At 43.0% G+C, this 24008-nt stretch overlaps 1 protein-coding gene across 2 annotated transcripts; it reads right to left on the reverse strand.

The window, feature by feature from the left end:
• Positions 1-1056: 1056 nt before the first annotated feature.
• rgl1 (ral guanine nucleotide dissociation stimulator-like 1) lies at positions 1057-22785 on the reverse strand. Of its 2 annotated transcripts, none has more exons than XM_046391822.1 (18): positions 22254-22785; positions 10153-10263; positions 7992-8200; positions 7820-7894; positions 7540-7730; positions 7307-7431; positions 6988-7203; positions 6784-6887; positions 6541-6625; positions 6324-6413; positions 5873-5959; positions 5568-5600; positions 5335-5456; positions 4922-5011; positions 4568-4751; positions 3588-3839; positions 3384-3498; positions 1057-2977 (listed from the first exon to the last, which is right to left on the reverse strand). In XM_046391822.1, the coding sequence occupies exons 1-18, from the start codon at positions 22413-22415 to the stop codon at positions 2790-2792; spliced, it is 2439 nt and encodes an 812-aa protein (XP_046247778.1). In that variant the 5' UTR covers positions 22416-22785; the 3' UTR covers positions 1057-2789. The 2 variants fall into 2 exon arrangements, with proteins under 2 accessions (XP_046247778.1, XP_046247779.1); XM_046391823.1 differs by lacking the exon at positions 22254-22785 and adding an exon at positions 12734-13182.
• Between the last annotated feature and the right edge of the window lie 1223 nt (positions 22786-24008).

Here is a 24008-nt window from a genome sequence, read left to right on the forward strand (position 1 = left end):
TTTTCTTTCTTAAATAGTTTGTTTTGAAGGATTTTTAGAGGCCAAAAGAGGTACAGTCTTCTGGTGTTCTATGAACAAACAACAAAATTGGAGAAAAGTTAAAAGAAGAAACATCATTTTGTTTAACAGATGAGGAGGAACATTGGATTGACTCGAATTCAGTCCACCTTAAACTCTAACCAGAACATGCCTAACCCCAATGCTGACCTTCCTCTTAATGGTCTTAAATGTGGTGATCAGTTTTTTTTCCCCAAACATTTACACACACACACACACACACACAACTACGGTAAGCTTTTTTGATTCCTCCACTCTGGTTTGGTTATTGTGCCTCTGAGCTGTATGTCTTGAAACAATGAAGCAAACTCATCCAAGACCTGTGTAGATATTTGAAATATAAACTTCAGAAATTACGTGGCTCTGCTGAAAAATACACTTTGTTTTCTATATTACTTATGGCTGAGCGGGAGATTTTCGCTTTGTTTTATGGAGAACAACAGGGGATTCAGGTGATGAATGAGCCTGAAAGAAAGTGGATTAAATTTAGCTCCGTCTTCATGTTTTAAATTTATTCCTATAAATGTCAAAAAATATGTTTGTCTCTGAATTCCTGGAAAAATGTTGTGTAACCAGCAAAAGCAAATCAAACCCAGTTTCAGAAAAGGAAGGTCAAGACTGTTGCATTCAAGTCAGCAGAAATGTCCTCCGCTCAGCAAAATAACTTGGGCTCCATCCAGAACAGCCTTCAGTGCTTTTATTGATAATGTCAATCCTAACAGGAGTGAAGAAGTTTTCATGTTGATCACAGCAAATGGTAAACAGACAGAGTAGTCAGAGGAAGAATGATTATATAATGATTATATAGCTGTTTGTCCACTCAAACAGATGTGCTTTAAAATAGCAAATAAAAAAAAAAAATACAGCAGACACAGAAAACATCACGTAACAGCTGTGACTGTACAAAACTACAATAATTAGATGCATGAAATGATATGTTATAAGCTATGGTTCCAGAACGTTTAGAGGGAATCAAAAACACACACAGAACAACAGTCATCATAATGATAATAATTTATTTATTTATTCGTTCAGGTAGAGGAACAGTCTTTGGCAGTGAAGAACACGTGAACTGAGGGTGATTTACTCTACTTACATTTTAAAGTCAAGTGCTGCATGGAGATAAATGATTGGGCCAATAACAGAAGTCCAACAGTGAACTACTTCTTATGGGGGGTGTAATATTAACCAGGGATATTAACTGGTTGTAAAAACATCTGATAATGGCACAATAGCACGACACTGTAAGATCTGCAGGAGTGGAATATAACTGACAGGAAAAAAAATGACTCAGTGAGTGTTTAACTGGAGATGTGCGGCTGTTATGTGACAGGTGATAAGTGTTGGTGAAGCTGCTGTGAAACTCTGATGGCGCTGGAAATGAGGAGTGAACCCATGAGACAAACACATGGGTGTTTACTGTGTGAAGAGGCGTCTGGCTCTTGTGTTTGTAACAAAGTGAAGGGTCCCTCAGTGAGGATTTTCTTTTGATGATACTCTGGATTTTTTAACATTTACTTTTAAAAGTCTCCAATCTGGCACATTTTTTTTGGCGCCTGAATTGTGTTACAAAAACATATAAAAAGCCACAATTACAAACAAAAATAGTAATTCATTTAGTGAAGAGGGGGAAAACCACTTACAGAGCGGCTTGCTCATTCTTCTATATTCACATCTCATTGGCATCTCTTACCAACTGACAAGTGCAGCTCTATAGTTCATATAATGAAGGGACACTGAGACACTTTGCATGATGTTTTCCATTTCAGGAAGTCAGGTCCCTCTTTTTCTTTGTTTTTGTTTACATCTATTTCCTTCTTTTTCTTCTTCAAACTGAAAATGTGAGGATGTGAGAGAATGTCTTTCTGGATCAGAAAGCAGCGCACATTTAATCTCTACACCCTAAAGATAGGGCAGGTAAGGCCATTTCAACATTTGCCAAGAACTTGTTAAAACCAAGTAACCAGTCGAACCAATCAGAATGCACGTAACGCTGCATTCATCACACAGCTCATAGCACGAGAGGGTTTGCACACACAGTGCACACAAGCTGGACAGCTAAACATGCCCAACTAGGGAAAATAATGACATCACAGCTCCTGTCAATGAATTGATCAATATCATTCAGAATACTGTCAGAGGTCCATTCATACATCGATAAAGGCAACAGGACTGGGCACTCAGTCCATTTCATCTTCTATTCCACCATCAGTCTTTTTTGCATTCATCACACTTCTATTGCCGGAGAAGTAAATATTCAGCTACACAGACATCACAGGACAAAAACAAGTTCGTTCAACATCAGAATACTGTTGGAGGTCAGGAGTTTGGCTGCTCCCGCATCATGTGCAAAAACCTTTTGTTGTACAGAGTGGAGGCCACTTGGGGACACTGTTGCACTCTGTCATAGGCATCACTAGTCAAAAGTTAAGTCCCACTGGCACAGCAGTCACGCTACACATCCTTGCTCCATATTAAGGCTGGGCAAAGGGCTAAAGGGGGCAAAGAGGGATGGCACAGTTCAGAATGAGACTCAACTGGTGAGTCAAAGTGGAGCTCTAAAAGAGTCTCATTAGGATCCATTAGCAGTCCTCCAAGGCTCCTCATTCATCCATCTATCTATCCATCAAGCCTCTTCATCGAAAACCCATCAGTTCACATTAAGTCCATGCCCGGTATAGACCTGGATTAGTGGTGTAAGGGCAAACAGCTGGGTTCCCTGCAGTCCAGGGTCACAGCGTGACCTTGCTGAGTCTTAGTGAGAGGCTCGAGCGGTGCTGGGTGCGAGGGAGGGTGGAGCTGCACCTGCTTCGCAGCTGCACTGTCCGACCTGCCGAGCCTCGCACCCGCAGCAGGAAGTCAAAGTTCGCTGAGGTGTTCATGGCGTAGAAGACGTTGGCGTTGTCTGGGATCACCAGTTCTGAAAAAATAAAATGAAAAGAGGAAGAGAAAAGGCAAAAAAATGTCAGTGTGGTTTTAGTTCTTTGCTGTAAGTGCAGTTAGAGATACATGAGTTATTGGTGATCATTAAGTTTGGTAAACACGTAATTAGTGAATAAACTGCAATGATTAAAATGCTGGACTCCAGATAAAAAAGGTGTTTAATCAAAGTTTTTATGCCGTAATTGTTGCAACAGCTTCTGCTTACTGTTCACTGTAAACATAACACTTAATCTCTTGGAATAAAATTTGAATTCTTAATTCTTAAAACTGCCCATGAAAGATATTATTTGAAGCAAATTAGTGCAGGTTTTTGAGAGAACGCCTCAGATTCTATAAAAACTATTAATGAGGTTCAATGTGAGAGCAGAGTCGTGTTGTTTTACCTCTCTCCTCAGAGATGACTTGTACCAGCTCGTATCCCTCCTCTGGCTCCACCTCCAGGTTGTGCTTCGCCATGGCTCTAGAAATCACAGCTGGAGTCTTGTCTTGATTGGTCAGCTATACGGGGAAAAGACAAAAAGATTACTTATTTATCATTTATTACATGAAAATGTAAAGGTAAATCGAACACAAACACGCATGTTTACCAATATGCTTTTGTAGAGATTCCCGTTGCCGTGCTCCAGACTGACTCTTATGATGCATGAATCTTGGGCCTGCGTGTTATAAGCTGGGGTTTGACTGGGAGAGCTGGGCGTCAAGGGTGTGAGGGAGATGGAGCGTCTGTGAGTGCAGGGGGGCCCGGGGAGTGAGGGGGAGGCAGGGGTCATGGAGACACTGGCTGTCGACGAGCTGGTGTCCATTGAGTGGAGTGAAGTACAAGAGGAGGATTCTGACAGCTGAGGAAACATAACCAGAAGTTACAAACACATAAAACCAGAAGTGGAACGTTTTCTTCCACCAGCTCACTGAACCATCATTTGATAATCAATTCGCAGCTATTTGAGACAAGAAAGACTTTTAAATACTGGAACAAAGTGACACCTGCAGAGCTCGACAGCATTTTGACTAAGTGACTGTAAGAAAATTATTAAGCTGGAGTACTGATTTTAAACAGATCATACATTTTGTTTGCTGGCTTGATGCTACATTTTCTGACACATCAGGGCTTCAACGATTAGCCAGTAGGATCGACATGCTTGTCCTGACAAGCATCTTTAATAACTCAAATATGAATATTACTCCACAGAGACGCTGCCGCATTTCCCTCTGGACTTGAACACCTCCCACCGTCACTTTATGCAGAGCTACAGTAAAGGTAAACGTGTCAAAAAATGTCAAATGTATTAGTGACAGCTCGATGTTTAAAAAGAAAGACTAGGTGGAAGATTTTTATGACAATATGTATAATTGTCTTTGGTTGGTCTTGTGTGAGATTTTGTGGCTATGTAAGAATTATTATTACATTATAATTTAAATGCAATTTTAGTTATTAACCACAAAGCGAGATGTATTAATTGGTTCATTATTTTGAGATATTTCTCTAACGTCTCTCTCTCTCTCCAAGTCATTAATTTTCACACTGTCCCTAAGTGATCAAAATGAACACATTAGGGTATAAATGCACCTTGTTTTGCTGGGAGTCGGAGGCGTGAGTGGGGTTGAGGCCCTCGCTGTCTGATGGGCTGCTGGAGTCACTGGAGGACACGCTGACAGAGTCCATGCTCTCCCCTGAGCTGCCAGTAGGAGGCGAGCGTGGTGTCTCTCTGACCGGAGAACTGGCTGTGTTACTGTCTGTTCCAAGAAACAGCCTGGAAGAAGAGGAAGTTGGTGATTAGATAATCAAATAAATAAGTCACAGCAATCCAGTGTTTGAATGCGACATCTCTAACGTGACATGATGTTTCTTCACTTAATTTCATTTAAATAAAGATCCTCCCCCACAAGGTTCTGTTCACATCTATTTTCTGGATGTACTCACAGGCTGAGTCTCTTCACCATGCTTTTTCGAGGCTTGGGTGAGGTTGGACTACTATCACCGAGACCTTCAATCTCACAGGACAAGGCATAGCTGCAAGAAAGAACATTGATTGAACATTGATTAAACATCATTTTAAAAAAATCAGAACATATGCACGGTGGCTTATAGAGCCATGAAATATGAGAAAGAGGGAAGGAAAGAGATAATCAGAGAGGATGAGAGAAATGTGATACAATAGATCAGTGGGGAGTAAAGGCCTAACAGAAGAACAGCAGGGAGAAGCGTAGAGAAAGGACAGAAAGAAGCTCTTATTGTGTTTGCTTTTAACAATAGGTCCAACAGACCATGACCTCATGCACCAATTTGGATAATGGTGCAATTAAGAAAGAAGGTATTCTGGGTAGCAGCAGTACCTTTCCTCCTCGCTGAGCTGAACCTGACTCTTAAACCAGCGGAGGAACATCGGCTCCGGAGTCAGACAGTAGCTGTTACAGGCGGACTGCAGCAGCTTGATCTGAGCTATCACCTCAAACTCCTGCATGGAAAGAGTGAAGGTTACACGCAGTTTAACAGTCAGCCAAGCTCATCGTGTGATAACTGTCGTGGCATAATTGTGTCAGAGGTGGACGACTGCGGCTGCACTCACCCTGCGCCTCTTCTCAAAGTTGATCAGACCACCCTACAGAGGACACAAAGAGCACGCTGTCAGATCCTGGACATCACATACCAGTGGCTGCTTATACAAACGGCGTTAGGCGGACCACTCCAAAAACGGACTGACAAAATTCCTCACGCACACATGGAAACTTACGCCCCAGTTTCTGACGGCGGTTGCACAGATAGGCTCTCAGATCCACGGAGGTGTGCAAACTCGCAGACACATGCTCACAAACATCAAAACACACACACCCACACACACACATTCAGCAGGTGTCAAGCATTTCTTCTTACCTCTACTAGGTCGGGCAAGGCCGTATCCAACATAGTCAGGTCAGTTAGAAAAGTCCCCAAGTATGGGATTGTCCCTTGCATTGCTCCCTGTAGAGAAATACAGCCTTTTGATATCTCTGAAACCACATTTAGTTGAAATAAATATTTTAATGATGCCACAAAAATGCCAGAGACTAATTTATTACAATCCCCCCTCCCCCCCCCGGTTTATAGATGCCAGTGTAGGTTTTGCAAAGCACAGAATTAATGCAAGCACAGGACATAGTGCACTGAGTAAACAAAGCTAAGCATGTGATCATAATGGAGAGGCTAGGACTCACTTTACAGCACAGTGCATTAGAGGAACGTCTTGTTCCAGATTATAGAGCTCTGTTTTAGTACTCTTTGAAAAAAGATCCATTTCTCTGGCATTTTATTGCAGAAGCTCTTAGATATTCAGTCTTTGTCTCACCATTTCCTTCTGCAACTGTAGTCTCTTATGGGTACGTTTCTGGTGTTCCTTGGCACAACTCTCCAGACTGGCAAACTTTGAAGTGCCTTCCTGTAGAGCAAACAAAAAGACAAAGCTTAAGTCCCAGAGATTCTAGCCATTTTTACAGAGGATATTAAATTTACTCAATAATTGTCACAGTTCCCTCGGATATTAAGTAAATATAGTCAGAACTTACCCTCATGAGGAGCTCTCTGCTTGTCAGGTAGTTGTTGTGATCGGAGAAAATGTCTGACAGCTCCTCAAATGTCTGCATGCTGTCTCTGTGTAGAGCACAAATTCATGTTAGCAAATGGTAGTGGACATATGATTTAAAATAATTGTGCAAAATATCTCAGAGATGCTGAAATGCGCCAGAGGGCTGATTCTTCTATCGAGACTTGCTGAGATTGTCTGCATAGCTGAGAGACTGGAGGCTTACTTGTGCACACAGGCCCACGCCCTTTTCAGCCTGTACAGTGGGTTGGACTGCAGCGCAGATACGATGGCTCGCAGAGATGAGAAGTTTTTGCGTATTCGACACTCCTGTTAGGACACAGTTAACACAAGAACGGTCATAACTTGGCCAATTTCAGTGGCAGGTTTAGAGATGTATTTGTGCATTTGAGTGCATGTTTCTGCCAACCTGAGCGATGTCTATCCAGCGCTGGATGACCCGCGCTCTGACATGAGGTCTGATCTGTCTGTGCTTTAACACTGTGCTGACCACGCAGGCCGCTACAGCGTTAAACTGCGTAATAGTGGCACGGATGGTGGGGGCGCTGTGCTTGTTGTGCTTCTTATCCCTTTGGGACCAGATAGAGCCCAGGCAGTGGTGGGGTACAACCTTTTTAAACAGCAGCTGGGGAAGCAGAACAGGCTGGTGTTAGTATGACATCATAAGGGTGTAACCTCCGTGACCTTTGCCCTCCTACACAACTCTCACTGCCATTTCATCCACTTACCGCATCCATGTAGGTCAGCTGCTCAGCCACCAGGTCAGCCCCGAATGACAGGAAGTCCTCCTGGACTTCGATCTCCACTTCCTCCTCCTCTCCCAGGCAGAAAGAACTGTTGCCATGAAAACCAGCTGAAGGCAGGTAAACACAAACGATGTCGCTCGTAAGAAATTTCATACAAAAAAAGTAAACAATACTGCACAGATCAAAGAACTATACGTTAGAAAAGAGTTAATTACCATCAGTGTCTTCCATGTTGGCCTGACTCTGCAGCTGCTCCAGCAGACCCTCTGCTCGTCTAAGAACCTCGGAGCCTGGCAGGGCCCTGCGCAGGTAGTGCATTAGCATGTGGAGACAGGGGTAGTCAGGAGGCTCCTGGAAGTCTTCAGGACACTGGTCCAGCCAGGCACGCAAGATAGAGGCCAAAGCACTGAGACAGCAAGGAAAGCACAAAATGCTATCTACAGAGGGCCGTCCATATGGAAGTGACAGTGACGAACATATAAAACTGTAACTCACTTTCTGATGGCTCTGTTGGTTTCAGTGTTTCGGTGTCTGCCTGCGTCTTGCTCGTTTTCTTCCACACTTCCATATCTGCAAACGAAAATGAGGAGAGAGCACATTCAATACCACTAAAACATATAACAAATACATTCTGCTGGCTTTATGCAACACCTGACTCCAGCAATACCTGTCCAGCAGTAGCTGCAGTACAGTCTGTGTGCTGGCGAAGGCTCTGTAGGTGGACAGAAAGATGGACGTGTACGTGAGGTCGTTGTCTCCAAACGCTGTCAGTAACGTCTCTACCAGACGCTCCAGTGTTCCAGCACGGATACTTCGGATTTTGCAGGTCTCCAGCTGGCTCACAGTGTGGCCGGGAGGCAGACGATCCCCCTCCGCCTAAACACACACATAGTTTGTATACCGTTAAACCAACGTGACATGAACCGAAGAGCTGCTATTATGCACTGCAGTGACCTGATTTCCAAAATTTTTCTTTACTTTGCTGTGGATGAAAGTCACCACCAAGTTAATTACTCTCCCACAATCATTAACAAAACTTCATTTATTTTGTACTGATGTGGAATTTTATTTATGTTTTGTCCCTCTCTTTTAGTCTGTGCCAGACTTGTTTTACATCATTTGCTTTGTTACCTGTTCTTCATTGATTTACTATAATATAATGTCTTGCGTTGCACTGTATTGTTTATTTACTGGAAAAAATGATCTGACAGAACATAAAATCTTTTCATAAATCAATGAAATTGGTTAGCTAAGCTCTGAAATTTTAAATAACACAATAAGTGGAATAATTTATTTGAATACAAAAAAAGATGGAGGGAAAGAGGAAAGATTAAGGACAGTCATGACCTATATTTAATTTCTCCAGATGTGTCCGACTATTGTATCCACGGGGAAACAGAATGAATGATTACAAAACAGGCGGGGAGAGAGTAGAAGAAGAGGTGGCACAGACGTGCAGAGAAAGAGACCTTGGTGAAGTTAGCACGCTACAACAGGAAACGCTCCAATCTGCTTTTAATCACAGCAGGCCCCTCCTCCCTCCGCCGTCCCTCCAGACAGAGAGGAGGACAGCAGCAGAACCAAGTTCTCCCTTCTCTCCCCTCTGATAACAGCTCCAAGAAAGACCACTATTTATGTCTGTGAGGTGACCCACTGTACAGTCACACACACAGACTTAGAGGACCAAACTTCACGATGAATGTGAAAAGCACTTAACTCTGCATCCCACTACTACACACAACATGTAAACAATACACCAGTGAAGGCGTACAATCCCACTGATTGTAATTGCTGCTATTCATATACTAAATATACTCAGGCTCAATAGGTATCGCTCTCTATTCTGCTCTACTCAATAGACATCACAGTATAAAGCACCCATGTTGTTTTAATTAGCTCGAATACAGTTGGCAGCTCATGCCGTTGTCAATATATCAATACAGTTTTAAAGCCTCAGAGCTGCTATCTGTTTCTTGTTTCATGTGCCAATCCCCATCCCCCACGTCAAGCACAAAGAGACAGCGGTCATACAAACAAATTAACAACACAAGATGTTGATTTTGTTTTTTTCCTTGTGGACAGAAGAAAGCCTCATATATCTGACTTGTTATGCTGGGCTCATACATTCCTCCAGTTGGTACTGAGAAAACACACAAGAGAAACTAAGGATAATGCCCCTAATTGGCCCTTCTGTGCAGCATAATAACATACTGTATAACATCTTATTATGTTGGTATAAACAGCACAGTGGAGGAAACAGCAATGCCTCATACACACTGAAAAAATGCACAACTCAAAGAAAAGCCTTTAATACCCCCTCTTTTTTGTCACACCAGCATTTTATAAAACTCTGCTGTACAGGGGAGAGAGCGGTGCTGTTGGCAGCTGGGAAAGTCAGGAAATCACATGCTTTAGCTGAACAGTCCAGGTCTGGTGAAACTGATTTTTGAGCAGGGAACTAAAAGGTGTTGTCTAAACTGGAAAATTTATAGCTCCAAATGTTAAAACAACAGTCATAGCGGAGAACAATACTGAGAGACGCCCCACAGCTGAAAGACACGATCTGTTTAAAACAATAGAGATTAGGTTTTCTGTTTTGCAAACACAACCAACTGGACTGCTTTGATAAACCATGTACACATGATGGATTCCAGAGACAGATGCTCTTCCACTTTGAGTTAAAAACCAGCTCTTCACATTTTGCACCTCAACAGGTTCAGGGGGGAAAAGCATCAGGCTTTCACAAGTGTGATCTGTTTTGCTGGAGGTTTGACTCATCTCTTCTTGTGATTCTGCCACACTGGCAGACATCAAACGGGCCCACTCACCCCGAGCCATCTCGCTCCCTTGTTGGCCGCCTGCTGAATCTGAACCCTCTTTAGTGTCACATTGTAGATGGCTCCTTCCTCAACTTCCTCCCCCCAGTCCTGCACCGAGCTCTGAAAGGAGAGAGTAAGAGGGAGAATGTTAGAAAGCTCAAGAAGAGAGGAGAGCTGTGTTTGGGATAAAAAAGATACAGCAATTTCATGTAAACAGTTGCAGAGTTTACTTCCACATTGAGTGTCATTGCAACAGTCAAACAAAATCGGAATTGACCTTTTTTTTAGAAACTAAGAAAAGCAGAAGAAAGAATCAGAAAAAAACACCCCCAGAAACACAACCACAGCACTCAAACAAACTAGTAAAGAGAGGACTAAAGTGCAGTAAAACATCAAGAATGACCAACTCCCCAACCCCCACCACTACAGCCTGCCAGGCCTCCCTCCCTGCCTTTACTCCCTCCTTTATTCCCTATCCATCTCTTTCACCATGTCCCAGTCTCTCTGGAGCTGAAGTCAGAGCTCGACTACTTTCCTAAAGCTCACAAAGCTGAAGATAAGAACCAGAGTGGATGAAATCTCCCAAACAAGCCTCTACATTATAAAACAAGACATTTGCATGACTTGCTCTTTCTGTTGACATGTCTTTGTCTGTTTGTCTGACTGATTATACAAGCCACGAGAGCCTGATTACAAATCTGTGCTTTGAGAGCACAACTACACTTAAACAAGCTCAGCTCAAGACTAAATGGATTTGTGCTCATCTCGCCCAATATGCACTGTGTCTCTCTCTGGTTGTAAATCACTGACAAACAGCAGAGTGCATAAACATATGGAGGGCGCAGATTGAAATGAAAATACAAACCTGCTCGGAGAGGGTGCACGCAAACACAGCCCGAGATATGCTGAGACATCAACATACGGAGACAGAGACAAAAACAGAGGCAGAGACAGCAAAGGAGAGGGACTGGCCAAATATAAACACCACGCAAGCAGTATTACGGCCAAGTCCTCACACACACACACACACACACACACACACCGTGGCAGCCAAAATCACTCTCACTTGTCCCCACTTTCATTTACACAACTCAATGGCAAAGTCCACACCATTCCCAAAGCAGAAGGACTGCCAGAGAAGAGATCAAGGGTCAAAGTTGCCGTTAACAGGCTCAATGGACGATCCTAGAGGCCAGTGGCGCTCAGCCATGACTGGGCTGTGTTTGGGTTTGAAGAGAAACATGTGATGCCGACATGAAAAGAAAGCTCAGGCCAAAGAAACACAAAGAGAGAGAAAGGGAGAAGAAAAGTAAAAAGAAAGGGGATTTTAACAGACTCTGGAAGATAAAACCAGCAAGCATGTCTGCATGTCCCAAGATGCATTTTTCAGCAACTTGCCTCCATCCCCTACCCCGTTCAGCATCTTACATTAAGGTCAGCAACCTAGTAAGGGCATGTCTGTCTGTCTCTTTAGCCGCGGCTGGATGGCTGGCGCAGAGACAGATAAATACATCAGTGCATGAGTCATGCAGTCCACACACTCCCAAAACAATAGCGGGAGGTCTCTGTGCTGGCCAGCTTGGGCTGCTGAGTTCACAGTCTTCACACACAGCCTGTTTTTTGTCAGCAACCGAACTAGAGATGTTTTTCAGAGCAGGGTTTAAAAAAATGTTCGCTTTGTTCACCTTGTTTAGGGCTTATAGTGAGACAAAGTTCCATGAAGCTTGCATGGAAATGGAAAAACTGTCTGTCACAGTGTTATTTCTACTAACCAGAGAGAGGAGGACAGGAAACATAACACAGTAGACTAGAGTGAGTTTAGACAGAGTACAGTATATCAAATGACCCTGGGTACGTTGTAAACAGGAGATGAGTTGTTTACTCTCTGCACTTTGTGGGATCCTTCCTTTGAAGATGTTCAAAAAGTGCACATGCAGGCAGGGCACTAAACAGAGCAGACAGGCAAATAGTACACTATCCCTGCTCAAATAATGTGAATCTGCCTATCAGCTGAGCGTGAAACAATACTCCCAAGATAACAACAACAACAGTTGTGTTAAATCTTTAGCGCTGATCTGTTGGCTTTTGTGTTTTCCTCGCCTGGACGCAGCTGGGACCCGTGGAGAGGCAGGGGCCTCGCCAATTGTTCCCTCTCTGTTTCACTGCGGGGCCCCAGACAAAAGTTTTCATATCCACAATCAGGGGAGGAAAAGCTCGCGGATCGAGCTCATATTCTGATGGGGTAGGCAGGGGATTTTTCTAATAAAAATTATGTTCTCCTTTCCCCCGCGTTTCCAAACTTTGCGCGACATCTTTACGCACCAGCAATGTGGGTTAAACGGGATGTGAAGACTATAAAAACAATTAAGACTCAATGTTCGACTGTTGTCCCACTGCACCCCTCGCCCCCCTCTTTTATCCGCTACTTTCCCAAGCATACAAACAACCCCCCTTTTTTTTCTTCCCCCTTTCTCTCTTCAACCTCCCTCCCGCTCTCCTTCTCTACAAAACCACAAATTCAACAACAGAGCGCAGGATGGAAAACCACGAGTTTGTTTTTTCTTTTTTTTCTTTGCTTTGATTTTTTTACCATTTTAGTTTTCCAGGCAAATTTCATGGTGAGCGTTTCTTTCATGATCCGGGGACAGCATCAGAGCTCGGGAATAATCCGCCAAGGAAAGAAGAAGATGTGTTCCTTATTTTTAATTAAAAAAAAAAAAATCCCAAATCTTCGCTGAAAAATTTCTTTTCCTTTACCACACACACTTCCGCCAGCTCCACTCCAAACTCCAGTCCTCCTCCAATGCCTGTCAGTGAGAGCTCCCTTCTTCTACTGAATGGGCGAGCTCCTCCTCCCTGCACTCACAACAGTCCGGTTTAAACTCCTCCTCTCGTTTTGTCCTGCTTTCATCAGACTGACAACAACGTGCGCGCTCAGACGCAAGCTTGTGATTTGTTTGCGCAATGCAACAATATGCGTAAGACTCACAAATCACGTTCCTTCATTGGAATCGCAACTGCTTTTATTAATTCTTTACTGCTGTTGTGTGTTCTTTTACTTTTAAATATTGGGATTTTACAAAATAAAACGAATATTAGAATATTTTACTCTTTTATTTCATTGTTTGTTTGTTTTCTATATTTAGAGAACAAACTTTTTTTTAGATAGATATAGACACGAATCTTTTTCTTTTTTTATTCTTTTAATGAATATTTGACTATTTTCCTGTCATGTGGGGGTTGTCTGATTGCACTGTGTAAAGATGCTAAATTCTACAAGTCACTGAACTAAGGTCTTATTAATGACCTTATCATCATGGGGTTAATGAAGGTATGGTGACATCTGAGAGAAATTTCACTATGATAGACCATAATGTTAGAAGATCCATACTTTGTTCGACTAACTCAGACTGCTGAGCCCTAACACACCTATTACCCTTAGAAGAAGTCTCCTCTCATTTAGCATTATAGTCCTCTAAGATTATCATGCTCAGGATGGAGGGTCAAAAATAGGTCTCATTTGTAGAACCAAGTATTGAATTGTTTTATTCCACACTTTAAACCCTGTCAAAATCTGGTGCCAACATTAGCCATGATGCAACTCATTTTCAGGTAAGATTCAGGTGTGTTGTGCTAGCAGCGGCTAATGTAGGCCGAAGCCGCTAGCCTCAAGCAGAGATTAACTTTTCTATCTCAGCCTAGCGTAAAAACTTTCCCTTTTTCCCCTTTTTTGCATAATTTGAGAATAGGCATATAACAAATGGATGAACATATAAATATTAACGTTAGCATACAAATTTCATCTGAGTAGATGAAGGGAGGCACTCTAGGCCCTTGCTGTCTTGCGTACGAGGCAGCTGCAGCCACACGGCCCCTGCGTGGGACAATACAAGGAAGGCTGTGGATGCCGTCACCAGTGCTGTGCATTGTCAGTGACAGTAGAGGAGAATGGGCTCAGTGTGAGAATGGGCAACACTGTTCCACTGTGAATGTGCCTTCACACGTACTCAAGCAGCCCACTTGTGTGAATAAAGGGGAAGATATGAATCAAGCACCGACGTTTTGTGCGGTGTTTTTGAACAAAGTTGTATCGTAAACATACATCAAACGTGAGCAAGCGGTGGTTCATGCATTGTCTGTTTAGTCAGCTGATGCAACAACTAACGTACTGAGTCAGAGTCAGAAGACAGTGGAAATGTTTGGATCCTTATTCTCATCTGGCTCAGTAGGAGCAATGGTTCGACCTGCCATGGGCCCCTTTTCAGTGTTGTCTGTGCATGATATCAACCCACTCCTCTAACACATAACCCCAAATGTCACTCTCAGCGTCACTGACTGTCACACACCACGCTGTCAAGCAAGGTGCACACACACAGATGCACCCACGCACACAAGGTCCCCATTTTGCTTCCCCCCGCCCGCTTTAACACCAGAAGGCCAGGGAAGCCAGTCAGTGTTTCTCTGTGTGTGGTAGTCATATGTTTTATCAGTGTTTCTTCTTGCTGACTGTCCATCGGCTTGTGTATCTGGCCAGGCTCCAGTTCCCAGGCCAAGCTGCCCCGCTGTCCACTTGGGTCTCTGGAGCTCTGGGAAGCCCATAGGGGCAGTGGGAAGGTTGTGACCCCATATAACCTCCAGCTCGGCCCCAGGGGGATTGGAGTGTTGGTCTCACAGTGGGAATGATGTCATATCTCAGCGCAAACAAGACATCTGACAAATGTGACAGTTGCTGCTCTGCATGATGGATGAGCAGATGAGTGCCCACAGGTTTCAACCTGATATGAGAATGAAAAGATTCCTCTCTCTCTCTCTGGGGTCCAGGTTCACAAAGTATACTCGTATTTTAATGGGACACAGCAGAAAAGAAGCTTCTGAAGGCCTGGTTTATAGTTGAAGGAATGGGAGGCTACAGTTCAGTAAATGTCAGAGCAGTTTTTAGGTATTCTGGGCTAAACCAAAGTCCTTTAGGAGCTCAGTGCTCTCATTTGCTTTCTTGCCAAGAATTAAAAGCAGGTCTCATGTCTGTACTCTAAATATGAAGCTAGAGCTAGCAGTGGGCTAGCTCAGCTTATCAAACAGACTGGAAAAGTTTGCTTGTCTTTTTCCAAAGGTAAAAAAAGAGTTATGCTCAGGACTGATTGGAACCAATGACTTCCCGAAGATGCCAATAGTGATGAGAGATGATAATACCAAGTTCTTGTTTATAATACAGTATCTGTCAAAGCAAACGCAGTGGTGCAAAAGGTAACATATTTTGCTTTTAAATTTAGAGGAGTAGATGTATAAATTAGCATAAAATAGAAATACAGTGCAAGTGCAAGAAAGTTTCGCATCCTTATATTTGTGTCTTTTAAGTCTGCAGCTCTGATAAATACAAGTGAGCCCATCATCTCTCTCCCTTGGAATCAGATTTCATGTAGTCTGAATGCAAAAGTTAAAAGGAATGCAACAGAGGTGACTTGCATCTTCTTGCACAAGGTATTCCTGCAAAGCAGTACAGAGTAATCCTCATACTAAGTTTTCCTTTCTCTTTGAAGGCTAATGACGTAATTACACTTAGGAAAGCCCTTGACCACGGCAGAGCAGTTTTTTTTATAATGGGCTCCTGTCATTATTGAACTTCCCGAATTTGCTCTTCTCCCTGCTCCACAAAGTCTGAACAGGGAGCCACAGTACAGAGAGAAAAGGGACAAAAACAGGAGGAGTGCTGCTCGTACTGTTATTGCACCACTGTGGGGAAAAACGCACATTCCAGGAAATCTCCCACTTCCTGCCTCCAGCCTCCTGACTCCAGTGAGCCTGCTGTCCTCATACCTGACTGGCTAGGGAGCCTCTCTGGCCTCGAGCATGGTCATAAAATCAGACAAATAAATAGACGCAAGTGAGGAGAGGAGAGGAGAGAAGAGGACAAGAGAGGAGAATGCAAGAAGATACAGCTGGAGAGATTGATAAACATATGAGATCACAATACAGAAAGACACAATAAGAGGACAGTGATGGGAGTGAGGGTCTCAGCGTTTCCATCCAAGATAAGAAAGGTTGTGTATCAGAGAAAGCGTATAACACTGTTGATAACTTGAAAGAGCATTATCTCCTCTGCCAGTGCGAAAGGGAGAGACAGAGACAGAAGGCGGGGAGTTCACAGCACAGCTAGCAACTGATCCATACTGGCTGAAAGACAAGCATGATCCAATGAGACCATCTTGCACTGGCTTCCACAGAAAGAGTGATTTCATATTTCAGACTGGGAACAGACAATGTGCTTCTTTTCTGCTGAGAGACGAGTAAACAGAGGAAAGGAGACTCACATTTCATCAAGTCAGAGGTGTATCAGCTGTGATTGGAGCCAAACTTTCCGATGGAAAGTCATTGGGTTAAAAAAAGAAATGGAAACTTTCCTGCTCCCGTATCTTTTGCTGAATGTGTCACCACTGTCTGCTCTTGTTTATACATTCTTCCTGCATTATGAATGGGGCATGCACACAGTGTGCTCCCTGTACATTTCTGTGTGTGGTTAGTGGATTTGTGTTTCCAAAGCATACTGTCCAGTAGAGGGCAGAGTTCATAAGCCACTCTGCTAATCCAGAGTCAGCAGGCAGTGAGACCAGGCCAGAACAACAAAACCCAAGAGGTTAGATTTATGATGCAGGGTCAGGATGATCTGCTGTAACTCAATAAAACCTGAGAATCAAAACAGTTTTAACAGGTTGTTTAAGGCACTCAGTGAGTGCACAGATTTATCTGATTGTTTTTTAATGAGGTAACAGATCAGCAGATGAGTGCCTGCTGATCCAGCAGTAGCAACAATGTTATCGCAGATAGACAGAACATTTCAGGTTTTCCATTTTAACACATGCACACAGGGCTGCATTTTCCTTCTCTCTTTCACTCTGTTTCTGTCTTCTTTGGTCTGAACTGAACTGAACCCTTTTTTGAAATGGCCACAAAAAAGCTTTGTCTGCTGCTCTACGTCTCTCTCTCCCTCCTCTCTTATGTCATGTCTCTACTCCCCTCACATCTATTGTCCTGGCTGTTGTTGAGCTCTCCCACTTTCTCACTCTGAAAGGGTGACATCATTAGTTTCCAGTAAAGTCCGGGGCTGCAGACAGATACCCCACCTCCTCCACACTCCACATCAAACACAGCTGACCCTGCAATCCAACACAATCTTAAAAGAAACTATACTTTTTTAAATTAGTTTTATTAAGTTTTGTTAACACTAAATATACCAAGTTATATTTACATATGGGGATGTTTAGGCTATAATAAACTGAAAAGGGGTCAGTTGGAGCGCCAGAGTGAGGATAATTCTCTCCGAAGCCATGATGACTCAGATGGTGTTAATGTACTTTCAGGTGATTCTGTATTTAGACGATTTACAATAATTCACAGTCTCAGCATGCGCGCGCGCATACACACACACACACACATACATATACCACCTTCATGAGGCCCCAACCGTGACCTCCCCCCATATCTAAGTCCTGCTAAGCCTTGAATGAATCAGTCTGGACTGGCTCAGTTGTCTGTCTGACCCCCCGCTAATGAGTGATGGACCATCTGTTGCCCAGCAGATACATGCTACCCTAAAGTTCTCACATATGCAACAAAAACAACACACAGCATCAGTGCAGCCGGTAGCAGGCTGGTGACAACTTCTGCTGTACCAAACTTGGAAAATACATCAAAAAATGACCACAGTAGTCAGCAAACTCCTTGTATCAGAATGTGCAAAATCACACATACGTTAACCATCAAGCTATTTCAGTCTTTACCTACAGTTAACTGCCATTTAATTCTTGCCTCTTATTCTGAATCTGAGGGATGACATGCTGCCATCTGCAGTGATGTTAGTGTTAATATTGAAGTGTGAAGCATGTGCGTTGTAGGAAATGAAACTGCGTAAGTAATGCACAACACATCAGAGCTGCTGCAAAAAAGAGGCAGTAGATGTACAAAAACAAGCACGGCTGTTACCATGGCACCAAAATATATTCACTCAATCACAATCTAGATGCATAAACACTCACGATAGATTTTAAAATATATCACAATGTTTTACTTAAACAAATGCAGGATGTATTTCCTGTTCTAAAGTTAGTGTATCTCTTTGTGTCTGGCCTCAGTAGGGTTATGAAGTTCGTAATCTGCTGACATACAAACTGTGTGAATGTTGACAGCTCGTATTAATAACTGTTGTCTGGACAGCTGCAGCAGCCTCCAGCTTCACACACTAATGCCATACACACGCATGCTAATACACACATCACAACGTCAGCTTGATCCTAGTCATGCGTCCTGGCTAATACTGCGAGCCCTGAGCGGGAAAAGGACTAGAGAATTTAATGTGTGTGTGTGCGTTTGTGTGTGTTTAGTAGGGGCACCTTGCCATGTACGCACAAATGAAATCAGTGGTGCTGCTCCACATATTGCCTTCTGCCTCCTACCATCATTGGCTCAAAACACACACCCATCTCCATATGGTGCGATGAGTTTCTGCCCCAGTTGAGCAAGTGGCTCCTGTGGTGTTGTTGCGCTGGGATGAACACTCGGGTGACAGGGACGATGCTTGTGATATTGACTTTTCACACCAGCCCTATTATGTGACCTAATTAGGCCCAAGATCACAATCTGGACCTTGGCAGGGCTGCAGGCAACCAGACAACGTGACACTTTGAGGTCACCCAAGTGTGTAAACACCATCTTAAGTGGTTGACTGGATTTTGGAAAAAGGAGAAGTCTGCTTGTTTTTTGATTTGTGCAGTTTGAGATAAAAGAAAGGACAAAGATGACGGGCCTGAATTGCATTACGGTCTCTCCATCTGTTTTTTGTATTGTCAGTGCTTACTGGGTTAATGATTAAACCCATTCCTTTTCATATCCTCTGAATGTTGCTCCCTCAGTGGTGCTGTACTTGATATTAAAAACTTGTAAGACTTATATTTCATAAATGTTATGGAATTGCACCACTAAAAGTCATACAGTTTTATGTTTATTTACTGACAAAAGCTAAAGAATTAAAATTCAGATGAGTGAATCACAACAGTCATCAAAACACACAACAAGCAGGAATCGAAATGTTAGAAATGGAAAAACTGAGACGTCACTGAGCGTCAGTCTCAAACGTGCACTTCTCTGTTCAAAAAGACAAGAAAGAGGAAGGAGGAGTGCTAACTCAGCTTTCTTATGTTTTTTTTTCAATGGAAAGCGCAGTTTCATCGAAATAGTCACCCCCCCCCCCCCCCCCCCCCCCCCCTTTCCCTTTGTCCCTGTTTTCCCTGCTGAAAATTACTTCTGCATTTCCAGCAAATGACCCACTGAGGTTATTGAACTACTCTGCTGGTTACTGTAGTCCAGGGGATGTGAGGTAGCAACTAATATTCCCTCTAGTGGAGTTTATTGACAGCTTCATTGCATTGCCCCTATCACTGAGTGACAGAGCGGAGTGTAAAAGAACCCTGTGGACTGCTGGTGCCTGCTTGACACCTCAGTGCTCCTCCTTCGTCTCTGACCTGAACTGTGGACCTGATAGCCTTCTATAACAGCACAGCAGGGTGATTACAGCAAGATAATCACTCAAATCACTGCCTTTATGACTGGCTTGGTTTCATAACCTAATGTAGGTAGGAGAAAAGTTAACCAATGGGAGAGTGAGGAACACTTGAGATTAGTAAAGTCTGGTCCTCATGACGGGTGTGAGCTACCTGATGGACTCACAAACTAATATGTAGAGAGGTTGTGCAGTTATTGCACAATTGCAGTTATTTTTTAAAATTTTTTTTGCAAAATGGATCTGCTTGTTTTAGGTGATTTGTGCTTTTTTGCCACAAAAGGGAAGCTTCACTCAATTCACTGTCATGACAACCCACACTGACCTGTTTGCTCTTACTTAACTTTAACAAGTGCATTCACCCCTCAATATAATCACACTTATTGCGCTGTATCCCAGCTATGAGGGCAATCACAATTCAATACTGTAAAAAAAGAGTCATAAGGTTTTGATTTTTTTTTTTTTTTTTTTTTTGGACACAGTGCACGATGCATGTAAAGCTGAGCCTCACAGCATTCAGAAGAGTATCAGCATCTCCACGTTACCATCCACGTTACCCTTGAAACAATTGCCGGAAACAATGGTGTGAGACGGGAGGACACGTCAGCCAGGATGTCAGACAAGCAACAAGGATGATAAGCTCCCAACACGTAAAACATCCATGCAAACACCACATTCCCACAGCAATTTACATAGATGAACTATTACCTAAAATTAAATTATTTTTTATGTTAAGTAATTATAATGGAGTTCTGGGGTTCTGAATAGCGGTGGAGGAAATACAAATTTTAGATACTTGTACTTTATAAACATTCCACTGCTACTCGGCCACATTTCAGGGAGGATTATTTTAGTTTTTATTTTGCCACATTTTTCCAAAATGGGATCTGTGTTGTTATAATGAAACTACTCAACAGTATACATACATATACATTAATTTGTTTTTAACGATTTTATGGTTTATACTATGGTTGGACAAGACAAGCTTTGTGCAGGTGTCACTTCGGGCTCTGTGTAAATGTGACCTGCATTTCTCACCATTTTAACATCTTTTACAATCCAAATAATAAGCTGATTCTTGGAGAAATCACCAGGTGATTCCATAATGGAAATAGTCAATAACTGCTGTCCTTTACAAACAGTTCAAAATGCGCTCAACCACAGTAGAGTACAGTAAACTTTTGTATAAGTAATAATAATCTAATATGTTATAATGTAAGTGTATTAGTGCAAGATTTGTACTTGCAACAGTATTTCAGCTTAAGTAAATGACCTAAATGTTTCCTGTGCTGCTGAAGTGATTTCTGATCTCATCTCTCTACTGGCTAAATCTCAGTGTGCCACATCTAAACACTGCGAATATTTTCGCCTTAGCCTCAATACCAAAAGTGCGCACATGCGAACAATCAGCCACAGCTAAGCTGGAATAAGCTGTTGCTGCAGGTTGTTCTGGTAATCACAGTGTTGTGAGGAATTTGTGGCCTCGCAGACGAATCAAGCAGAGGTAAATAAACAAAAATATGTGTGCACTGACATGAGGTGTAATGCAAGCATTTTCATCATATTAAAGTCATTATGGAGTTTGGGTTCTGAAGAAAAGTCAGTAATGCCTCTTCTGTGAACCCTGACCAATCATGGATGCCGTGCTCACTTACACACACACACACACACAATGACTGATAAGAGGTAGTTACAGTGAGTGTGAATTACTGTTTTTCACAAGAGATCAGTTATCCTCCTGTCTGTGCCACCAAACGTTACTGTCTCGTTTGCATTATTGCACTGAGTTGTCAGGTTATTGCATAAAGTTGCCCTGAGTGAAGGTCAGACAGAGGAACTGAAATGCAATAATATGGGAAACGGCAAACCAAGCACTGATTGATCTCTAAGTTGGGGAAACGGATTTTCATTTGGTTTCAAAATATCCTTCACTTACTGTACATTAGACTTGTGGTTTATGTAGGAAGTGTAGACTGATGAGTGCATGATGTGTCATTATTAGTTAGTTGTTCATGTGACCACCGGAGTTGCTGAGTCCAGAAGAACCACAGATTTCTTCAGTTGTAGCTTTCAAGTCTTTCATGCACACACACATTAACTTGTATGAACACTCTCTACAGTTTTCCTTTCCTATCACTCTGCTCCCCACAACCACCACAGACATCCAACAAACAGACCTTGGAGGAGATACAAACACTGGCAATCTGCTCCTCACTGCACATCTTTAAGTGTTTAGAGTTCCAGGATTCTTTTCTCAGTTCTTTCTCTCAGGTTTTTGTCTTAATCTGATTCCTTTTACTGCTTCTCACACTTTCCTCTTCAATTCCCATCCTTGGATTTATCAAAACTGCCCAAACCTTTGACACTAAACTCTACACACACACACACACACTTCAAACAACAGAAGGTAGGGGAAGGCCATTCACACAGAGGCCAACATCTGCCAGATTGTTTAACAAGACTGGAAGTACTTGTGTTCCCAGAAATAATAATAATAATAAAAACAATGTCAGCAAACCACCAGAGGTGGACAGACACAACTAATCTGCCTTGTACTGACCCAGTGGTGAGGGCTGTTCTCTGGAGAGCGAGGCTGGTACCTCTGCAGGGCTACTCCTCCTTCCCCTTCCAGCAGTAAGGTGCAGTCCAGGTCTGGACAGTGGTGGTGGTGGGGACCTGCAGGCCAGGGCAGCAGGGTAGCCAGAGGGTAGTGGGAAATCATGCTGACGGCCTGGATGAGTGGCAGGGGCGACAGGGATGGCAGGACATACCCCAGTCTGGACAGTTTGGTGCAGTGGTTGAAGACTTCTTGGGTAGAAGACGTATAAATCTCAAGTAACGATGATCAAGATGAACAGGATTTAGGATCAGCTGGGCTCCTTTAGGTCTTCTTTAGGTTGCCAGATGTTTCGGTCACCTCCTCCTCTCTCCCCAGTCTACTTGTAGACTGGACTTGTCCCCAGCTCAGAGGTGTAACTGATGAGCCTCTCAGCTTGTCCACCTCAGTCTTCGGCCTTCCTGTTCCTCTCCTTACTCCCCCTGACCAGTTTTTATTGTCCCCTCTTCTGTTTTATTTTCCCTCTCCCGTGGAGTTTGGCTGGCCAACAGCTCTCAACCACATGAGTGATTAAAGTCTATTGTCTCCCTTTTTCTTTATCCCTCCCTCTCTCTCTCTCTCTCCCTCTCTCTCACCCCCTGCATTCACCCAGGCCAGAAGGGGAGGAGTTATGACTCGTTGCCCCTCCCCCCTCCCCTTAAAAACTACCCACTAACTAAAGAGAGCTTGACTGTGGAAGAATGTGAAGAAGAGGAAAGAAAGGCAGGAAAGCTGAGGTAGAAAGGAGGATGTTATGGAAGATGTTCTAAGAATTGCTAACAATAGCACATATTTTCCATGATGGATGGAATTTTGGCCTCACGTATGTTCTGCTGAATCCCATCCTGCACTCCGTAAATCTTCAGACATCTCAGAATCTCATTCTCATCATTATTATTGCTGGATTTTGCGCTAATTTGTCCCTAAGGTCAATTCAGAAGTGGTTCTTCTTTTCAGTTTTCATGCTCGAAAAAGTTTAGACAGGCCCTTAAAACGTGATTCGGTGTTCAAAGTTTTTTGTGTTAACAAGCTCGGGTGTTTAGATGTGCAAATGGCTTCATAAAGTCACTGATTCAGCACTATGTGAAGTAGTACAACATGGTGACTTTTGTGACAGGGGGCAAAGGTCAAACCATAATAAATGTGTAACAATTATGGAGAGCCTGCGTGTGTGTGCATGTGTGTGTGAGAGAGAGAGAGAGAGAGAGCATGTGTGATCGAGTTCAGGATAGAAATAGGAACAAGTCATGTGCAAAACACTGCAGTTGCAAAGAAGAGGATCATCTGGGACGAGGCAGTGCTCCGACACACGAACTCACACACACACACACACACACAAGAATTAACACATGGCGTAGCTGTAGATTCAACAGTTAATATTACACAAAGTGTGAAGTAAGTTGCTTCCTACGGCTTGCCTCAGTGTAAAGTTAGACTTCGCATCCTGTTTTCTCGGGTAAATAAACAGCCATTAGAAAAACACCAGAGTCAGAGAAACATCCGCTGAAGAGGGACATGGATCAGCGCACACACACACACGCAGAAATGTAAACACAGGTAATGTACGGTGCTTAAATACAATTTTTATGGACTTTTGATGCAACTGAATTTTATGCTGCTATAGTTGACAGCACAGAGGCAGCTGATACAATTCAGCATTTCAAGAAAAAAACTACCACCACTGCATTTCAGAGAGAAATATTTCACAATGCATAATTT

The sequence above is a fragment of the Scatophagus argus genome, chromosome 6, assembly GCF_020382885.2.
Source record: "Scatophagus argus isolate fScaArg1 chromosome 6, fScaArg1.pri, whole genome shotgun sequence".
Classification (NCBI taxonomy): Eukaryota; Metazoa; Chordata; class Actinopteri; family Scatophagidae; genus Scatophagus; species Scatophagus argus.

Coding starts and splice junctions, on each gene's coding strand:
- rgl1 (XM_046391822.1), bottom strand. CDS start 22,415: ATGATTTCCCACTACCCTCTGGCTACCCTGCTGCCCTGGCCTGCAGGT. Junction 7,731..7,819: donor ACCAACAGAGCCATCAGAAA/GTGAGTTACAGT, acceptor TTGCTGTCTCAG/TGCTTTGGCCTCTATCTTGC. Junction 6,626..6,783: donor GCGTGGGCCTGTGTGCACAA/GTAAGCCTCCAG, acceptor TGCTCTACACAG/AGACAGCATGCAGACATTTG.